Source organism: Chlorocebus sabaeus, chromosome 16 (genome assembly GCF_047675955.1).
Source record: "Chlorocebus sabaeus isolate Y175 chromosome 16, mChlSab1.0.hap1, whole genome shotgun sequence".
Taxonomy (NCBI): Eukaryota; Metazoa; Chordata; class Mammalia; order Primates; family Cercopithecidae; genus Chlorocebus; species Chlorocebus sabaeus.
The window spans coordinates 11933241-11952360 of record NC_132919.1 but is presented as its reverse complement, the minus strand read 5'-3'; the positions used below and the strand labels follow the sequence as shown (position 1 = coordinate 11952360).

Below are 19120 nucleotides of genomic sequence, written 5' to 3'. Positions count from 1 at the left end.
AACTACCCCACAGAAGTAACTTTGTCTCTGGTTATTCACCATGAATTATTTTCAGGAAGGTACTGTGAGTGACACTCAAATATGTGCATTCAAAACTCCAGCAGCATCCCTATATAACTATATATACAATGAATAAAGACCAGGTACTTACTGCTAAAGTGATTTTGCCTAAAATTTCTTCTGGAATAACATCATCTAATACACTATATACATATTTGTAAAACTTATCAAACGAGGTAGACATGAGTTCCATACAGATCCAACAGTCACCCTATAAAATAACAAATATCTGTTATTCTTACATATCTTAAATATCACCTTGCCTTTGCTTAAAATGTAAATATAATAGAAAGGAGCAATCTTATTCTTGTTTATTTCAAATCTCAAACTAGTAATAATTTTTGTTTTCTTATTAAAGCCTTCAACAGATTTAAATACAAACAATGTAGTTAAAGCCAATTTTCCTCACTCTTTAAGTGTATGGACAGGGACAGGCTTACACAGAAAACTTCTGTGCTTTTATAAAAATTTCAAATTTTGCCAAAATAGAAAAAAAGTAAGAAATATGTAGAAAACCATTCATTCTTACTAACAATGAAAATAGATGACAGTAATCTTAAGAGACCACATAAACTTCTTAAATTAGCCACAAAAGACAAAAATACATAAAGTAAATCCCATGCCTCAAGACCCTGTTCAAATGCCACCTTCTCAGCGAGGCCTACTTTAAGTAATGTAAAGCGCAAGTCATCCCACCAGGCACTCCCCCATCCTGCTCTGTTCTGTCAAGTCATCATCATGCTCTAATGTAAAGTGTAATTTACTTATTTATTATGTTTGTCATATATATTCCCCACTAGAATGTAACCTCTGCCAGAGCAAAGACTCAATAAACACTTGTTAAACGACTGGATGCTGGCTATAATTAAACTGAATCATTCAAACATTTCTTGCATTATAGATTGTTTTAAACCAATTTGACAGCAATTTGACAATAAAACAGAAATAAATGTGTTGATACCATTTTACAGAATCATCCTATGTCTGGGAATGTAACTGAAACAAATGCTCCATTAATTACAAAAAGAAAAAACAAAACTAGAAATCGATGAACTATCTCACAAAAGGGAATGCTACAACATTAAAGAGATTATCTAAAATCAATATTTCTGAAAATGAATACAGTTCATGAGAGAGATGCATGAGTCATGAAAAAATAAAAAATAAAAGCAGATACCATGATTATAATAAAAGTACAGGACACACAGATGAACAAGAACTACAAAGTACCTTACAAAAATGAAAATACTATCAAAATGATTTTTAAAAATTACCTTAAACAGTTCTTTATGTTGTTGCTTATTTATAAATACAGCAAAGATTTTCTACCCACTAATCTCGTATCCTTCAAATATATAATAATTATATAATCAATTCTATCCTTGGATTATATAGGAGATTAATGTCTGTTAAAAGTAAAATTACTTGCCCAGAACAATACACTTACCCATTAATAGAATCCAGTGTCCCTAATGTTTTTCTTTTATCAATGTTTACAATGCACTCTTACAACAGGACCACTTTCTAGAACATTCACATAGCTAGCTACATGGCTATACATAATATGTTTTTGTAAAGCATATCTGACATAGTAAACTTTTACTGATTATTTCTGCATTTAAGTCTTTCTTCTCTGTAAACCTCTTTTTCTTTAGAGAGACCTGTGAGAATGGCTATCGTGAAAGATCAAGTAACACCCTCCACCCAAAATAGACATAGCTTTATTTTAGAGACACTATCTAAATAGGTTTACTAAAAATTTTTATTAGAGACATACAGCACATTTACCTCATCCACTTATAAAAACGGTAGAAAGAAAGAACCTCAATAATATAGCAAAGTGAAAACAAAACAAAACAAAAAAAATGACATTAGGAGTCTGAAACGCCTGACATTATCCAAGCTCTCCTACTTTCTACTTTTATAAGCTTGGGTGTCCTCACGTCCTCATCTATGAAATGAGACTGCCCCACCATCCTCAGTGGACTGTGATAAAGGGCAAATGAGTTAACATATGCAAAGCACAAACTAAAGTGCCTGGCAGGTGCTAAAAACTATAGTTACCAAATGGAAGGGAGAAGGAAGGGAAATACTGGCAAACAAAAGAGAAAGATGGACATGGGAGTGGGAGAATAAAGGTAAGAAGTAAACTGAGAATTGAAGATGAGAAGTGGGGACAGAAAAGAGCAATGAGCTCGAGAGAGAAAGACATCTTTGTAATTTTTAAGGAACATAACCTAACGTAACCTTCTTATCTCTCTGACAGTTCCTTTTGGTCATACAGAGAACAAGACAATGGTAATGAGCTGAATTTAAAAAATGAAACGCCCTGTGCTGTCTGAAAAAGTAGTGACAGCAGCATGAACTGTCATGCTCAAGCAGAAAACAGGATGACCACAGGTCTGAAATGCAGAAGTTAATACATGTGGGTTTACTGGGGGAAAAAAGCTAGAGAATGATGAAAAACTCAACTACTAAGGTAACATAAGGGTTCCTAAAGATTCATTTATAACCAATAACGTATACCAATAATAACTAATTAGAAAATAAATTTAAAAAGATATCATTCTCAATAAAAATATACACTAAGTCACCAGGAAATATATCTAATAAAATAGGCAGAACCTTTATGAAAACAAATATAAAATGTTACTAAAGGACATAACAACAACCTGAACAAATGGAGTGGCAGACCATGATTACAAATGTGAAGACTCAAGATGAGAAGCATGTCAAATTCTCCCAAATTAATCTAAGAATTCAGTTAAATTCTAATCAAAATTTTCAAGGACCTAAACAAACTGACCCTAAAGCTTATATTAAAGTAGAGCCAAGAATAACTAAGATAATTTTAAAGAAGAGATACTGACCTACTACACAGACTTTTTATGAAACAGTCAGAAATAAAAGGTAAATACACCAAAGAAACAGATGCAAAAGTTCATGCACATACAGAAATCTGATATATGACAAAAGTTAAAGCAAATAATAGTAAAAGAATGTATTATTCAATGAATGCCGCTGGGACAACTGACCTTCCATATAGAAAAAAATTAAATTCTGACATCAAATCATTCACAAATATATATACAAAAACTCCCAAATGGATTTTGCAAAAAAGCAAAAGTTTTTTTTTTTCTAAGAGTTCTCCATGACTTTTATGTCGGAAAAAAATTTTTCCCAAGAACACACATAAAAACAACAAATCATAAAGGATAAGACCTGTTAAATTTAACCCCATTATAATGAATACTTCTGTATAAACAAGGAGAACATACCAAAAGTTTAAAAATGAGAGATAAAAGCATCTATTTGGATGTAAAGAAACAAAAGATCAGTATCCTGAATAATAAACAGTTATGCTAAATTAATTAGGGAAAGACAAAACTTAGTAGAATTATATCAAAGGCAATTAAAAAAAAAAAAGCCTAAATATATGTAAAAAATTCTGAACCTCACCAATCAAGGAAATGCAATTTTAAAAGTGAGATACCATTTCAAACTGCCAAAAATTAAACGTTTATTATCAAATGTTAGTACAGACCAGGTAAAAGATCTGTGACAGTAAATGCTGATGGCATACTCAATAAACATTCCCCCTTTCCTCTGCACAATATACCTAGCTAAAATCTACATTTCCTGGTCTTTAAATGTAAAGAAAGGCAGCCACAGAGGTATCAACACAAAATCATTGGTTCATGACTCCAGGAAAATCCTTTTAGTTCCTCCCTTTTTTTTCCCCCTTCGTGTGGACATGATAGCTGAACTCTAGGAGCCAACGTGGATCAAGAGGTAACCATAACAACTGAAACCATAAGCTACTAACAGTCAGGAATGACTGATACCAAATACAATTCTCAATACAGAAACTTTGGTGGAAATGTAAGTCAGTACTCCAGCTGGAGATACGGGTATCATTAAATTTAGCAATTGTATTTCCAGGGACATATGCTGAATAATCTGTAAGCTAAGTTGTCAAGGAGACATGCAAAACAATTCTTCATTTTTGTGCTGTTCATAATTGTAAAAAATTAGAAGCAATCTATGTTAGGATTATATCTAAAAATAAAACAAAATAGGGTGTATTTAATCATTAGAATACTACATAGTTAAAATAAATTAAATCTATATATTATGAATCTATATTTACATAAATCTTGAAAACTATGTTGAATAAAACTGTTGAATAAAATGTATGATAGAGAATGCATTTAGCATTCCATTTACTTAAATTGTGAAAATACAGAAAGCAGTATTATGTAAAATGTAGGGGAAAATGCCCATATGGATGACCTAAACCAACAAGCAAGTTAAAGGAAACACTCAGGGTAGTGATGAGATTTGGAAAGCAAAATGTGATGAGGGCTTTAAGTGCATTTATAATATTTAAAGACATATAAAGAGTAAATATGCCAATATAGGATTTGGGTAGCTATTTCTCCTCTGTAATTTTGTCTATGTTTAAAATATTTCACAGTTTAAAAAGAACATGGACCACCTTAAGAAACAAAGAAACAAAAAAGCAAATCAAGCAAAAATAAGTAAAAGAAAGTAAGAAACCACAATCAGAATGAATCCCCCCCATCAAAAAATAATAATAATAATAGAAAAGCAATACAGAAAATCATGTAACTGAGGCTGGACGCAGTGGTTCATGCCTGTAATTCCAGTGCTTTAGGGGGCCAAGGTGGGAGAAAGGCTTGAGGCCAGGAGTTTGAGTCTAGCCTGATCAACAAAGTGAGATCCCATCTCCACAAAAAAAAAAAAAAAAAAAAAAAAAAAAATTAATTAGCAGGGTGGTGGTGGTAGTGCATGCCTGTAGTCCCAGCTACTCAGGAGACTGATGTGGGAAGATTCCTTGAGCCCAGGAGTTCAAGGTTGGGTTGAGCTAGGATGATGCCACTGCACCACTCCAGCCTGGGCCACAGAGCAAGACCTTGACTTTAAAAAAAAAAGATAAGAAAAGAAAATCATTTAACTGAGAGCTAGCTGGTTCATCGAGATGGTCAATAAAATTGATAAACCTCTAGCTGGACTAATTGGAAAGAAAAAAAGAAGACATAAGTTATCAGTATCAGAAACAAATGGCAGGGAGGGAGGGACAGGGAAGACAGAAGTAACACACTACAGACTCTACCAATATTAAAATAATAAAAAAGAAATATCATGAATAATTTTATTCCAATAAATTTGATAATTTAGATGAAAGGGATAAATTTCTTCAAAGAAACAAATACCAAAGATCACTCGACAAGAAATATGTAACGTGAATAGAACTCTATCTTTGAAAGAAACTGGATATTCAGTCAAAAATATTCTCACAAAGACATTGCCAAGTTCAAGTGGCTTCACTGGTAAATTTCATCAAATATTTACAAAAAAAAAAAAAAATACCAATTAGATCTAAATTCTCCCAGAAAATTCAGGAAGAGGAAATATTTCCCAACTCATTCTACGAGGCTAGCATTACACTGATACAAGTCAGACAAAAATAAGAAAACTATACATCAATGTCTCTCACGGATATAAAAATTTTAAATGAATTTTAGCAAATTAGCTAAATGTTAGTAATTTAGCAAATTGAATCCAATGACAGATAAAAAAGACAATACGTCATAACCAACTGAATTTCTCCCAGAAATAAAAGCTATGCTTAATATCAGAAATCAATCCATATAACTTACCATTATTAAAACAACCAACAAACCATACATCTCAAAAACATCTCAAGGATCTGGAAAAAGAATCTGATAAAAGTCTAACATCCATTCCTGACAAAATCTCTCAGCATACTATGAGTAAAAGGAGACTTCTTTAACTTGATTTAAAAAAAAATTATGAAAACCCCACAGCTAATATCATATATAATGATGAAAACATGAATGCTTTCCTTCTAGGATCAGAAAAAAACACAAGGATGTCTACTCTCACCGTATCTATTCAGCAGCATACTGAAGGTTCTAGCCAGTGCAATAAGGCAAGACAAAAATAAATAAAGGAACTAACTGGGGAAGAAAGAAGTGACTCTCTATTCACAGACAAAATGATGATCTATGTAGTAAATCTGAAGGGAGCTAAAAAAGCAACTGGAATTTGAGTTTCGCAAGGTTGTTGCACACAAGATCAATATAAAAAAATCAAACGATATTCGTGCATATTAGTCACAAGAGAAAATTAAGAATATATATTACAGCATTACAAATAAACACTTAAAGGCAACTCTAGTAAAAAGATGAAAGACACACAGTAAAAACTATAAAATATTGCTGAGAAAAATTAAAGAAGATGTAAAATAATAAAGTGAGATGCCACAGCAAAGGGTCAATAGACTTAATATTGTTAAGATATCAATGCTCCCCCAGTAGACCTACAAATTTAGCAAAATCCCAATAAAAAATCCCAACAGGTTGTTTGTTTGTTTTTTTTTGCTGGTTTTTTCAGGTCTTTTTTGGTAGAAATTGACAAGAAGATTCTAAAATCCAGATGAAAATAGAAAGGATATGAAAGAGCTGAAACAACTTTTCAAAGAACAAAGTTTAAGAACCAACACTCTCAAATCTGAAGACTTTCTACAAAGCTGGAGTAGTCGAAGTCCATGTGAGATTAGTGCAAACAACAGATCAACAGAACAGAGCAGATAGTCCAGAAATAGACCCACATCTATATGGACAACTGATATCTGATAAAGGTGCAAAGGATATCCACATGCAAAAAAAAAACCATCACTATATAACTCTCGATATATATAAAAACTAACTCCAAATGGGTAAGTATAAATGTGATACCTAAAACTATAAAACTGCTAGGAGAAAACATAAGAAATAATCTTAAGTGAGCTTGAGTTAGACAAGAGCTCTTACATACAACATAAAAAGTACAATACATACATTTAAAAATTGGCCCATATCAAAAATTTTAATGGCCCACATTAAAAACTTTTGATCTCCAAAAACACTGTTAAGAATATATATATATATAAAGATAAGCACAGACAGGAGGCAGTATCTGCAAATCAGAGGTCTGATAACAAACTTGTATTCAAAATATATTTTTAAAAACCTCCCAAAACTGAATAACAAAAAAACCCAATTTAAATAAAAATGTACAACAGGTTTTAACAGGATCTTCATCAAAGAAGATATACAGTTGGTAAATAAGCACATGAAAAGACATTCAACACTGTTAGTCATCAGAAACATGCAAATTAAAAATACAAAGAGATTACACCATACATTTACTAGAATGGCTAAAGATTAACACGACAGATCATACTAAGTGACGGAAAAGACATGGAAGAAACAGAACTCTCAAAAACTACTGATGGAAGCATAAAATGGTACAACTACCTTAGAAAAAAGTTTATCCATTTTTTAAAAAGTTAAACATACACCTGCAATATGATCCAGCCATTCCACTCCCATGAAATTACCCCAGGAAAATAAAAGCTTATGTCTATACAAACAATTGTACATAAATGCTCAAAGCAACTTTATTTGTAATAGACAAAAACTGAAAACAATCCAAAAGGCCATCAACAGGTAAATGAGTAACAAACTGATTTGTCTGCATAATGGAACATTACATATAGTACTCGGCAATAAAAAGAAACTACTGATAAATGCAAGATAATTATACTGAATGAAAGACGACAAACTGAAAAAGAGAAGTACATACTGTAAGATCCCATTTATATAAAAATCTAGAAAATACAAATTAATCTATAAAGGTATAAAGCAGGTCAGTGGTTATCTGAGGATGGGGACAGCAGAGAGGTGGCAGGCATTACCTACGTGGTATAAGGAAACTTGTGAGTGATGGGTATATTCATTACCTTGATTTTGGTGATAATTCTACAGGCGTATATGTTTGTTCAAACATATCAAACTGTACACTTTACATATGGGAAGTTTATCAGATGTCAATTTTACCTCCATAAGCTGCATTTAAAACTTGCAAGGAGAAAGAAGAGGGAAAGGAGAAGAGGGGTGGAAGTAAGGATAAAAAAGGGGGCGATAACTCGCTTCAGCCAGCATCACTGCCTTCTATAATCTGATGAACTTCTACATTTAGAAGTTACTCAAGAACAGTGCTTTCTGCACTAGAATTTATTGCCCAACCTCAAAAGATGTTTTAAGAGTTTACCTGCTATGAAATTCTCAAATTTTATGTATTAGAAAAATTTTTAAGTGATACTAGGTTTCAGCACTGTTAAGATAAATGTTAGGTCTTTTTTGTAAAATATAGGCTAGCAGTTACTTCCATCATTCAATTAATATCAAGCTCTTTTTTCCACCTACCTACAAAGCCTGAAAATGACTCTTAGGAACACGTGCAATTGAGTGACCTAGTAACTTATCTAAACCAAATCCAAGCTGTACTTTGGACTTTTTTTTGAGTTTGGTTCCATCCTAGAAAGAACTATGCATGGTTGAAGACAATGGCAACACAGAAGTTACCAACTTCAGTATTAAGTACTATTCACTGCTCTGAATAAGTGACGGAACTTTCAGAAGCTCAATATTACCCAACAGCAAGATTAATCTCTAAACAGTGGAACTACCATTTGATCCAGCAATCCTACTACTGGGTATCTACCCAAAGAAAAATAAATCATTATATCGAAAAGAGATCTACACTGGTATGCTTATTGCAGCACTATGTACAATAGCAAAGTCATGCAATCAACCTAAATGTCCACAGTTTTTAAAATGTGACATACATACACAATAGAATACTGACAGCCATTAAAAAAAGAATGAAATCATGTTTTGTTTTTTTTTTTTGTGGCAACATGGATACACTGGAGGCCATTTTTAGTGAAACAACCTAGAAACAGAAAGACAAATACCACATGTTCTCGCTTATAAGTGGGAGCTAAATCATGGGCACACATGGACAGAATACGGAACTGGAGACCTTGGAGACACAGAAGGGAGGGAGGAGTTGAAAGAGGTGGATGATGGAAAATTACCTGATGGGCACAATTTACATTGTTTGCATGATGGATACACTAAAAACCCAAACTGTACCACTGCTCAATATATCCATATAAAAAAACTGCACTTGTATCCCTTAAATTTAAATAACATTTAAATTAAAATAAATAAACAGTCGCTGCAAGAATGAGAAAAGTAACATCTCATAAGCTCCTTGATGGATGGCTGACTGAACCAAATCAAAAGCTGAAGTCCAGTGGTTGTATAAATTAGGCGAAATGAAATCCCTGGAGGGTGTCTCACAGTAACAGGAATTGAAAGCACTGTCTCTCTCACAGTGCTAGTAAGGTAAGGTCAAAAGTCCTGACTACATACACTCATTTCTACTATTTCCTTTCATGAACTCAGATTTTTTTTTTTGTCTATTATTGGAACTCAAGGTCATGTCACCAAAAAAGGTACATGTAACTCATCAACTGCAAAAGAAAAATGTTTCTTTAAACTCTTATTAAATCTCTTTTATATGTATGTGTGTGTGTGTGTGTGTGTATATATGTATACACACACACACACATACTATTATTCTTTTTTTTTTTTTGAGATGGAGTCTCGCTCTGTTGCCCGGACTGGAGTGCAGTGGCGAGATCTTGGCTCACTGCAACCTCCACCTCCCAGGTTCAAGTGATGCTTCTGCCTCAGCCTCCCGAGTAGCTGGGACTATAGGCATGCACCACCACGCCTGGCTAATTTTTGTATTTTTAATAGAGTCACCATATTGGCCAGGCTGGTCTCGAGCTCCTGACTTCGTGATCCACTGACCCTGGCCTCCCAAAGTGCTGGGATTACAGGCTTGAGCCACCGTGCCTGGCTATTTTAATATTTTTAACCTTCGTAACTTGGGGAAATACACTTCTACTATTCACTCTTTAAAGGTGAATAATAAAAGTAACACTTTTCTTGTAAAACTACACTTTTATTGTAAAACTACTGAAAAACTATATTTTTATTGTAAAACATACTATTGTAAAAGTTGTTACTTTCTGCTTTCTTAAAACTTAATCTTTTATTATTCAAAAAGTACCTATTACAGATTGCATTCTAATTTGGGGGTAAAGTTCATGTTTCATCTACTTAGGCATTCTGGGTCTTTGTACAGCTTAACTGTGTAGTTCCTAAGCCTTCACCTTATCACGCATCTTATCATATCAAAAATCTTATTTAAAAAGCATATATATCTACATCTATATATGTATCTTCATCTCTGGACCACTTGTAATAAAACAGAAGGAACAGCGAGATTTCTGTCTCTGGAATCCCATCTCTGCCACTTGTTGGCTGTGTAACTTTTGTCAAATACACTAGATTTCATTTTCCTATCTGAAAAAAGGGGATAATACCACCAAATCCCAAAGATTATTGGGAAGAAAATATATGTGAAAACTGCAAAGCATTCAACTAATGTTAGTGTTTACAGCTGCATATGTCAACTCCCTTCAATCCTTCTAAGACATAAAACCAAATGTGACTCAGCTATCCATGATAACAAAACCATTAGGATATCGCTCAGACGCTACTCCAAGCTTCTGTGCTTTGTTTCCACACCTTTGTCAATCACAAATACGACTTACTCGGCTTTCTTTTCATGTAGTCAGACTCCCACGCTATCTAGCCCGAGGCTAGGTATGTAAATGGTACTTGAATGATTAAATAAATGAACGAGTGAAATAAATTGGTATATTCCAGCACTATGGAGGTGATTTAGGGTTCAGGTAGAGGTGGGGAAAGTCTATAGTGAAAATGAATACAGCACTGAAAAAACTTACCACAGAATCTAGTTAGGAGAGAATATCTAATTCAGTCCCTAATTAATTATTGTTCTGCATATGGTGTGATGATTCAATGATTGTGAAGAAAAGTTCACAGTTTGGGAATAAAGGGAGGAGGAGATGGCAAGATTCTTGTGCAACATGAAGAAAGTTCCAAACATTTAGAATAACATTACATAATATTTAGGTCCAAGTTACAGTCATGCACATGAACACATGACTGTATACTGATGTAATGGAATCTGATGTGAAATGATGGAAGAAAATTAATAAATACAGTATATCTGGTCATAAAAATGAATATTCTCATCATTAAAAAGTAAAAAGACAGGAATAGAAAGAAACTACATGAGTCTAGAACTAACAATTAGTGATTCAACAAAGAAATGGGAATCTCTCATAAAGTAGAATGTGCTGTTACTAGTTACCTAGTAAGAGTACAGAAAAACAAATAAAAATTTCAGAATTAGGTTTAGAATTAACTAACCTCTAACATCTTTTCCAATTGTTAAGATTTCATATTTCTATTCAGTGCTACATTCAGCCCTGTTTCAAAAATATATATTAATTTTAAAGCCAATAACAATACAAACCCCAAGGATACACTCTATAATCCCATCCCAAAAAGATGAGAGAGTAGGAGGGTTTTTCTTACCAGTTTATAACAACCCAGCTATTCATACTGACATTTGCAAAATGAGAAAGGTACTTTTTTAAAACAGTATTTGAAATGCTTAGCAGTTCAGTTCAAGTCCAACTAAGTATCACAATTTTTGATGGCAGTCTAGGATACCATAACGTTTTGCTTCATTTACAGCTCCAGTTCTACTCCTAGCCCAAACTCACTTCCACATTTTAGGCAGCTGGATGACTGGAAATGAGTAAGTGGATTGAGAGCCGGAAGCAGAAACGATAACCCAAGTTGGGACACAAAACCACCAGAGGAAACAGGATTATAACACCAAGAAATTAAGAGCTTTAGCTTCTACACAAAAATCTGGATAAGAGAACTAGAAAAAAATAATTTACATTGTAATTGTTCATTTCCATGTCTGATGGGTATACTTCAGGATTATGGGCAGGGACACATAAGTGTTTATATTAAATGCAGATATATGCTTGATGACAGATGAGTAAAAGGTAAAATATAAAGTTGGGTGGGGGGGGCATTGCTCAAGGCCCAATGAAAATCTAAAACTGTAGCAAAAGTGCTGATATTTAGAAGTCAGCTGATTTTTCAGGTTCTTAAAGAACATAAAATATTTGTATGAGATTTACAAATGACAGCCACAAATACTAAAATACACACACACACACACACACACACACACACACGTATGTGTGATTCACCCCTTACCCACCACCCAAAAACAGTCAGAAGTTAATATGTACATTATCATGGTTACATACTAAGATACTGAGATATTAACTTGTTACTAATATATTGCATTTAAGAATAGAATCAAATCCTGCCATCTTCATTTGTCCCAATTAGATATTCATTAGTCAGCTAAAACCCAATTTATTCCTACCTCTCTGAAGAGTGCACCATAAAACTGAACGATGTATGGGCAATCACTACTCCGCATTACTACATCCAAATCCATAAGAAGTTGTTTTTGTTCTTTTTCATCCACTGTTGACCGAATTCTCTGGAAAAGAATGACAAAAGACATCAAAAAAACAAAATACTTTTGTCAAAAAAACAATAATTTTTAGTCCCATGGTAGAGAAAAACCTCTACCATGAGACTAAGAACTACCAAGCAAGCTTCACAAATACCAGATATGAAAGTTATCATCTTTCCTTACACTTCACAAGAATTACTTTTATCACAGAAAGTTTAACAAACAGCACTCAGAAATCCTTTAAAGGAGACAGGGCAATTTAACCATAAGCATTTACTAACAATGTTGGGAGTTATGCAATGAAGTTCTTAGGCAGTAAAAATTAACCCCCATACGCAAATATAAAGAAAATGATAATGAGTTGTAACAGCTTCATATGAATAATTATAGGTAGCTTTATACATACTTTTAATCACCGTTTCAAAATTGTATGGAATCTAGGCATTCAATGCAAGAACATCCCTCTTCACTCACTAGCATCCCCATACCACAGTGTCCTCATTCATAAAGATGGGAAACAGTCCAGAACTGGATAAAGTGAATACTAGTATAGGAGTAGTGCACAGACAAGAATCCAGGTCTCCAAAATCCTAGACTGGGACTCTGTCCTTTAACTGCACTTTCTATACATTAAAAACAAAAAGTTCTACCTGACTCTCCAACCCACGAGTCAGCATGCAGGGCAGCATAAACCTGTGGAAGAAAGCCTAAAAATGAGGAAATAGAGTGCTCTTTTTGTCTATTCCTAAGCTGATAAAGCGCTCCTCCATCTACTGCAGACCAGGGATATATTCCTAACTAAGTGGCACAACAATTTCTTTGCACATTTCTAAGAGACTGCCAGAAAACATAAGTACCCCACCTCCCACCTCTTATTCAGGAACAGTACAGAACACAGAGGTGTTGGGAGGGACAGTTCCCACTGCAATGGAGAGATAGGAAAGAATCATGTTCAGAAATTTTAAAAAATTAATAATAAAATTATAGTTTAACATCAAAGCATGCAAACAACTTCTGTTCTCATAAAAAAGTTCACAATGTCACACCACGCCACTGTGTACAATACATAGTATGTACTTACAAGGCAAGTTAGTATCAAAAAATACACAAGGTGGCATTTTGTCTTCCAAAGACTTCGAGGTATCTGTCAATGTTCTTGAAAGGGATGAAGGCAGTCAATTAAATTCTTGAGCCCGTTTTACAGAAAAGCCAGAGGCACAAAGAGATACAAAAGATGTATTTCATGTGACATGAGAATAAGCAGTTGTTTAAGGAATAGAAGTAGGTTCTCTCAGTTTCATTTTTGAGGAATTCCATATATTCCAAACAAATTTAATTTTGCTACTTAAAATTTACAGCTTGCTAGCTACAGTATTTCATAAGCAAATAAAATTTATTAACTGTCATCTATGTTATATACAGATTTATCTACAACTTTTATATTAAATATCAATACTCAGATAAACAAGGACTAAAGTAAGAATGAAAAATAGAAACAAAATAAGACTAGTTCTATTAATGTTAAGGAAAGTTTCCCTTCTCAATTTGATTATTTTCATAGTTTATGGATTATTAATCTTACTTTTAAATCTACTTCACAGCACGTTTGCTCAGAAAGGATATTTTTTAAAAGTCAAAATAGACGTGATCTGTATTTGTACAAAGCATGATGTAATAATTTTTGTAAATATTTTACCTTTATACCTGTTTTTTAAAAAATAACTCAACGTGTAGCTGTGAAAATGCTAATTCAAGAAATTATTTATAAAAGAATCTTAATTATCCTATATATCTAAATTTAAAATAGATGAAGAGTTGTTAATTAGAGACAAGTAGGGAAGAAAAATCAAATAACCCTTTGGTTGGGGAAGATTTCTACCTAATTCTCACTATTAAAAGGTGTTAACAAATGTATTTTTTTCTATTTTTACTAGTGTGAATATATTGGCAAATGGAAATACACTAATACACATAAACTACTATTTTAAAAGGTATCTTCTTTACTAGTTTATTTTTTGTTTTGCAAAACTGGTTGTGTGGTATGCTAAATACACATTTGCACAAATATTTATATTTCAATTAGAAAGCATATTACAGTCAAAACCTCAATAGTTATCATCAAGAACTGACTTTAGGGAGCGAGCCAGTGTCCAAAAACCCTACTGTAACTCCAGAAAGGATATATGGATTACATGATATAAAGGCCTAACTGAAGTTCCAACATCTTACTGATACCTAACACTGAGACAATCACTGACAGAACTGTTATTAACCAGAATGTAGAGAGTTCCCAGCACAGCTCTAACCTTTGAGATCACTGGCAGGAAAACCTATTCAACTGTAAGTATTCTTTAATGTCACTTCTAGTACAAAATAGAACACAGAGCAGCTGAATGCCTACTAGTATAGCATGAAGCTGATTGTGCTTTTCAATAGATCAGCACCTCCCCACACTCTCTGAACATTTTGTCTAAGTACCTGGCAGTGGGTAGAAAAGTAGCTGCTGGTATTGCATCTGAATTGTTTGGAATTGAGCAATAACAGCTAACTCTTAATTATACTAATGTTTTAGGGTTGAACTGTAACATTTATCATGTGAGCAATTAATAAACTATTTCAAAAGGCCTAAAGGATCCCAAAAGGGGATTAACTGCAAACACATGCCTCTAATAGCAGTAACTTCAAATTAGTGATTTTAATAACTCAATAAATAATTCAAGCAGAAGACATAATGACAATCAACGATTCAAATCAGAGCGTACTTAGAGACTAAAGCTACTACCAAGAAAGCTTTTCTAACCGACCATCAGAACAAGATCTACAGGAAAGACTTCTACATTTGAATCAAATGAGTCCAGGATCTTCTAACATTAAAGGAGCAGAACTACCTAAAAATTGAACACATCAATAAGAACAAACTTCTCTTCCCTTTATAAAGCTGTCCCTACGAGCACAGAAAAATGGAAGTACAAAGGTGACACCAACTATACGACTTGAAATTCTCATAATCATAATGTTCAGAAGCAACAACCATTGATTAAAAAACCTTGAGTAACAGGAAAATTTCATTTATTTATATAAATTTAAAAGTTAGATAAGGCTGTTTACTTGAGCTCAGCAAACCTTTTTTCCCTGCCAGTAAAAAGTAGAATGAAAACTACAGGAAACCATAAAATACTTAAGAAAATCAACTCAAGAACATTAAGTTTTTTATATTATTTTCAAAATCATTCTTTTTCATTATGGGGTTACTGAGCTCTTTTACTGAACACAACTTTACTAACTTAGTGTTAAGTTATTACATGCCCCCAGGACAAATTAAATTGTTTCTTGAAAAAAAATCCACATCTCTTTCCCAATAATAAAAAGTATTTTCAGATTAATTCAAGTTTTACTTTATTTGGAATATAACATAAAGAAAACATTGAAAATCAAAACAAAAATTACTACTCTACATATATAAGTAGTTTTCTACAGTAAAGAAATTTATAAATTTGAAGTTAATTTTTTCAACTGGTGTCCAAATCTGTATTCAAGGTTGAGTATAAGCCCAGTAAAGCAGGTAAAGGCCAGTAAAAACAGCAGGTAGATACACATCAGAAATGCCAACATCGACTCCAATTGAGAATCACTTAGAGACACAGGGAAAAAAGATTACATTCCCAGTTATCTGGCGTTAAGACTATTAACATTATGCATGGTTCTTGTCCAATTAAAAAAAAAAATTCCAAAGAACATAATTTTTCTATAACTGCCAGTCCAACTCATGCCATTGGTTGGATCAGCCACAAATTTAGTTGCTGGGAGTTCTGTATGGATTAGGCTGCAGTAATTGAAAGTTAACAAGTCCCATAGGACAAGCTAAAAATTTTCAGTTACAAATGATCCCCTTGCCCTCTACTCCACCTCATCGCAAAACACAGCAACATCCACTTGGTGAACAGTCCCAATCATATAGAAATGTCCCAAATTCCCAGTTGTTGAAAGGTTGCTTTCCTTCTTTTGGTGCAACATGGCACCTAGAAGTCACTGGTATATTTAAATGTTGACAGCTTATAACATCTATTGATCAAAATCTTGAATAATATTTAGCCTCATGTGGAATGCCTCCATTTTTAACAACTTGAATTTAAAGTATAAATAACCTTTTACTGATACTGAAGAACTATGTAAAAGTGGTGCTGTTCCAGGTGTCCTCTAACTTTATACTGAGATCTCCAGGGAAGCTCTCTCTTCACACTGACACAATTCTCCAGCCTTGTATCCAAACCCTACCAAATCCATCTCTCACATACGATTTGTTGGTGCTCACCAGGCATGAATGACTAGCAGTAAAACATCGGTAAGTATGAAAAACTTTAAAGCAGACTATGACACATTGCTATAATGAAAAGGGACTAGAGGAACTAATAAAACTAAACTCACTTAAGGACTGGAGTGGAAGAGCAAAGAAAAAGAAGCAAACAAGAGGATGGAGAGAAACAGGCAGTAGATACTGTCAAGGAAAAGTAATTGATTCCCTTCTTACTCAGATATCATGCCTCAATCCCATCAAAATGGTGACTTTTTGTTTGTTTGTTTCCCTTCATTTTCTAAATTTGTTTTCATGGGTGGGAAGAGACCGGGAGAAGGGATAGTGGGAAAGAGCACGATGATGAAGTGATCGCTATTAAGGGGTAAGGTTAGGAAGACTCAAATGTGGCAAAGGAGGGCAGGCTGACAACGCAATGGCTAAGGGTGGAGTTGCAGACGAGGCAAAATAAAGGCTCATGTTGTAGGTCCTAAGAAGCAGGTCACCAAGTAGCATTGTGCCTAGATGCTCAATAAATACCTAGCTGATTCTGATAGTGGTCCTTGCCAGTCACCCTGATTCAGAGTTAACCCTTACATCTACATGTTAGGGTGCTCAAAGATATCTCAGTTACTAGAGAGGTCAGGCGCACACACCTTATCCCAAAGCACCAGGGCCTGCCTTGAAATGACCCATTCTGTGACTGCCTGTGTCCTGATGTGACAACTATTGATTCTTCCAGATCAACCCAGTTTTTCTTCCTGCCAAGTCAAGCTATAGAAAGAAAGCTGTTAGAAAGAAAACAAATGCTATCTCTTGAACAATGTGTGTGAAGAGGCACTCTGGGTTACCTGATCCCATTCCTACATGGAGAAAGGGAAAATAGGTCATTATATACTCAAAAGACTCAAGAGTAAAAAACGATTGGATGACAAGACATATATGCACTTCATTAAAACAGAAGTTCCACAGAGGACATGACAGGTGTCAGTTCCTAGGATCTGAACATTCTAGGCGAAAAGGATATGAATCATCAGCAAACATGCAAGGAATCAAGAACTGAGGAGTCCAGAAAACAACTTTAGAAAGCAGTGGTGCCACAGACACTTGAAAACAGCAACATAATCAAATAAACTTACAAAATGGCTACCAATTCTAACTGATGCTATTTTTGTTTTGTTTTGAAATGGAGACAATGCATGGAGAAATGAGCTGTGAGGGGCATAAGAAATGGGAAAATTGACGTGGAAAGGAATGACCATCAGTCCTGGCAGATCTCTAAATTCTCACATGACAAATTCTTGTCAGGTGTTTGTATGGCTCAGCTGAGGGTCCCAGAGGGCAGTATAAATAGACAGTAAGAGCAGAGTAGGAGACAGATCTCCCCGCTGCACAAGTACACCTGTAGCTGCTTAGAGAAGTTAGGAATGGGTAGAGTATTCCAAAGTAAAAAACAGGTGAGTTCCTGGATCAGAAATTAGGACTCAGACACAATGAAACTCAGCAAGGTGATGAATTCAATCATTACAAGAAAACAGTATAGGGCTTCAGAGATTATTCTAGGGATCAATTAAAACAAATCGACACAAGATAAAATAATGCAAACTACTAGTAATTTGGCCATTAGCAAGGCAAAGCATCATTTTCAATTCACCACCAACCAAAATCAGAATACCAGAAGGTATTTACTCTTCAGCAATCTACGTGGAATTTGCTATAACTAGGTTAGCTAAAGCCCATACTTCAGTGCAGGGTGCTTGTTCCCCTACAAAAGCACCTACTGTCATCTAAGGTTACCAAAAGAATCTCTATTCCGGGCCGGGCACAGGGGCTCACGCTTGTAATCCCAGCACTTTGGGAGGCCGAGGCGGGCAGATCAGGAGGTCAGGAGATCGAGACCATCCTGGCTAACACGGTGAAACCCTGTCTCTACTAAAAATACAAAAAAGTTAGCCAGGTGTGGCAGCGTGTGCCTGTAGTCCCAGCTGCTGGGAAGAATGAGGGAGGAGAATGGCATGAACCCAGGAGGTGGAGCTTGCAGTAAGCCGAGATTGCGCCACTGCACTCCAGCCTGGGTGACAGAGCAAGACTCCGTCTCAAAAAAAAAAAAAAAAAAAAAAAAACAAAAAAAAAAACAAGAACCTGTATTCCTTAAGTATTTGCCAGTTGTTGTCCTGTCGAATTACATGATGGCTAAAACCACCACAGCCAAGACAAGAAGCAAATCGAAAGCTCCCTATGACAGTTGTCTACCTTTTGTACCAGGCAGACATCAGTAAGTATTTTATCCCCCATGCAGAAATTCTGGAACTAGTACATGAGCAAACACAGCACATGGGACCTCCTCTCCACAGAAAATGAAGAGTGATATAGCAAAGG

The 19120-nt window shown here is 34.6% G+C and overlaps 1 protein-coding gene across 2 annotated transcripts in view; it reads right to left on the bottom strand.

The window, feature by feature from the left end:
- MAP2K4 (mitogen-activated protein kinase kinase 4) overlaps positions 1-19120 on the bottom strand; it is a 120647-nt gene that overhangs the window by 34909 nt on the left and 66618 nt on the right. For both annotated transcript variants that reach the window (XM_008010410.3, XM_008010411.3), the window contains 2 exons: positions 12355-12474; positions 152-271 (listed from right to left, as the gene is read on the bottom strand). In XM_008010410.3, coding sequence (XP_008008601.1) covers positions 152-271; positions 12355-12474 — 240 coding nt within the window. The remainder of the gene's footprint in view (positions 1-151; positions 272-12354; positions 12475-19120) is intronic.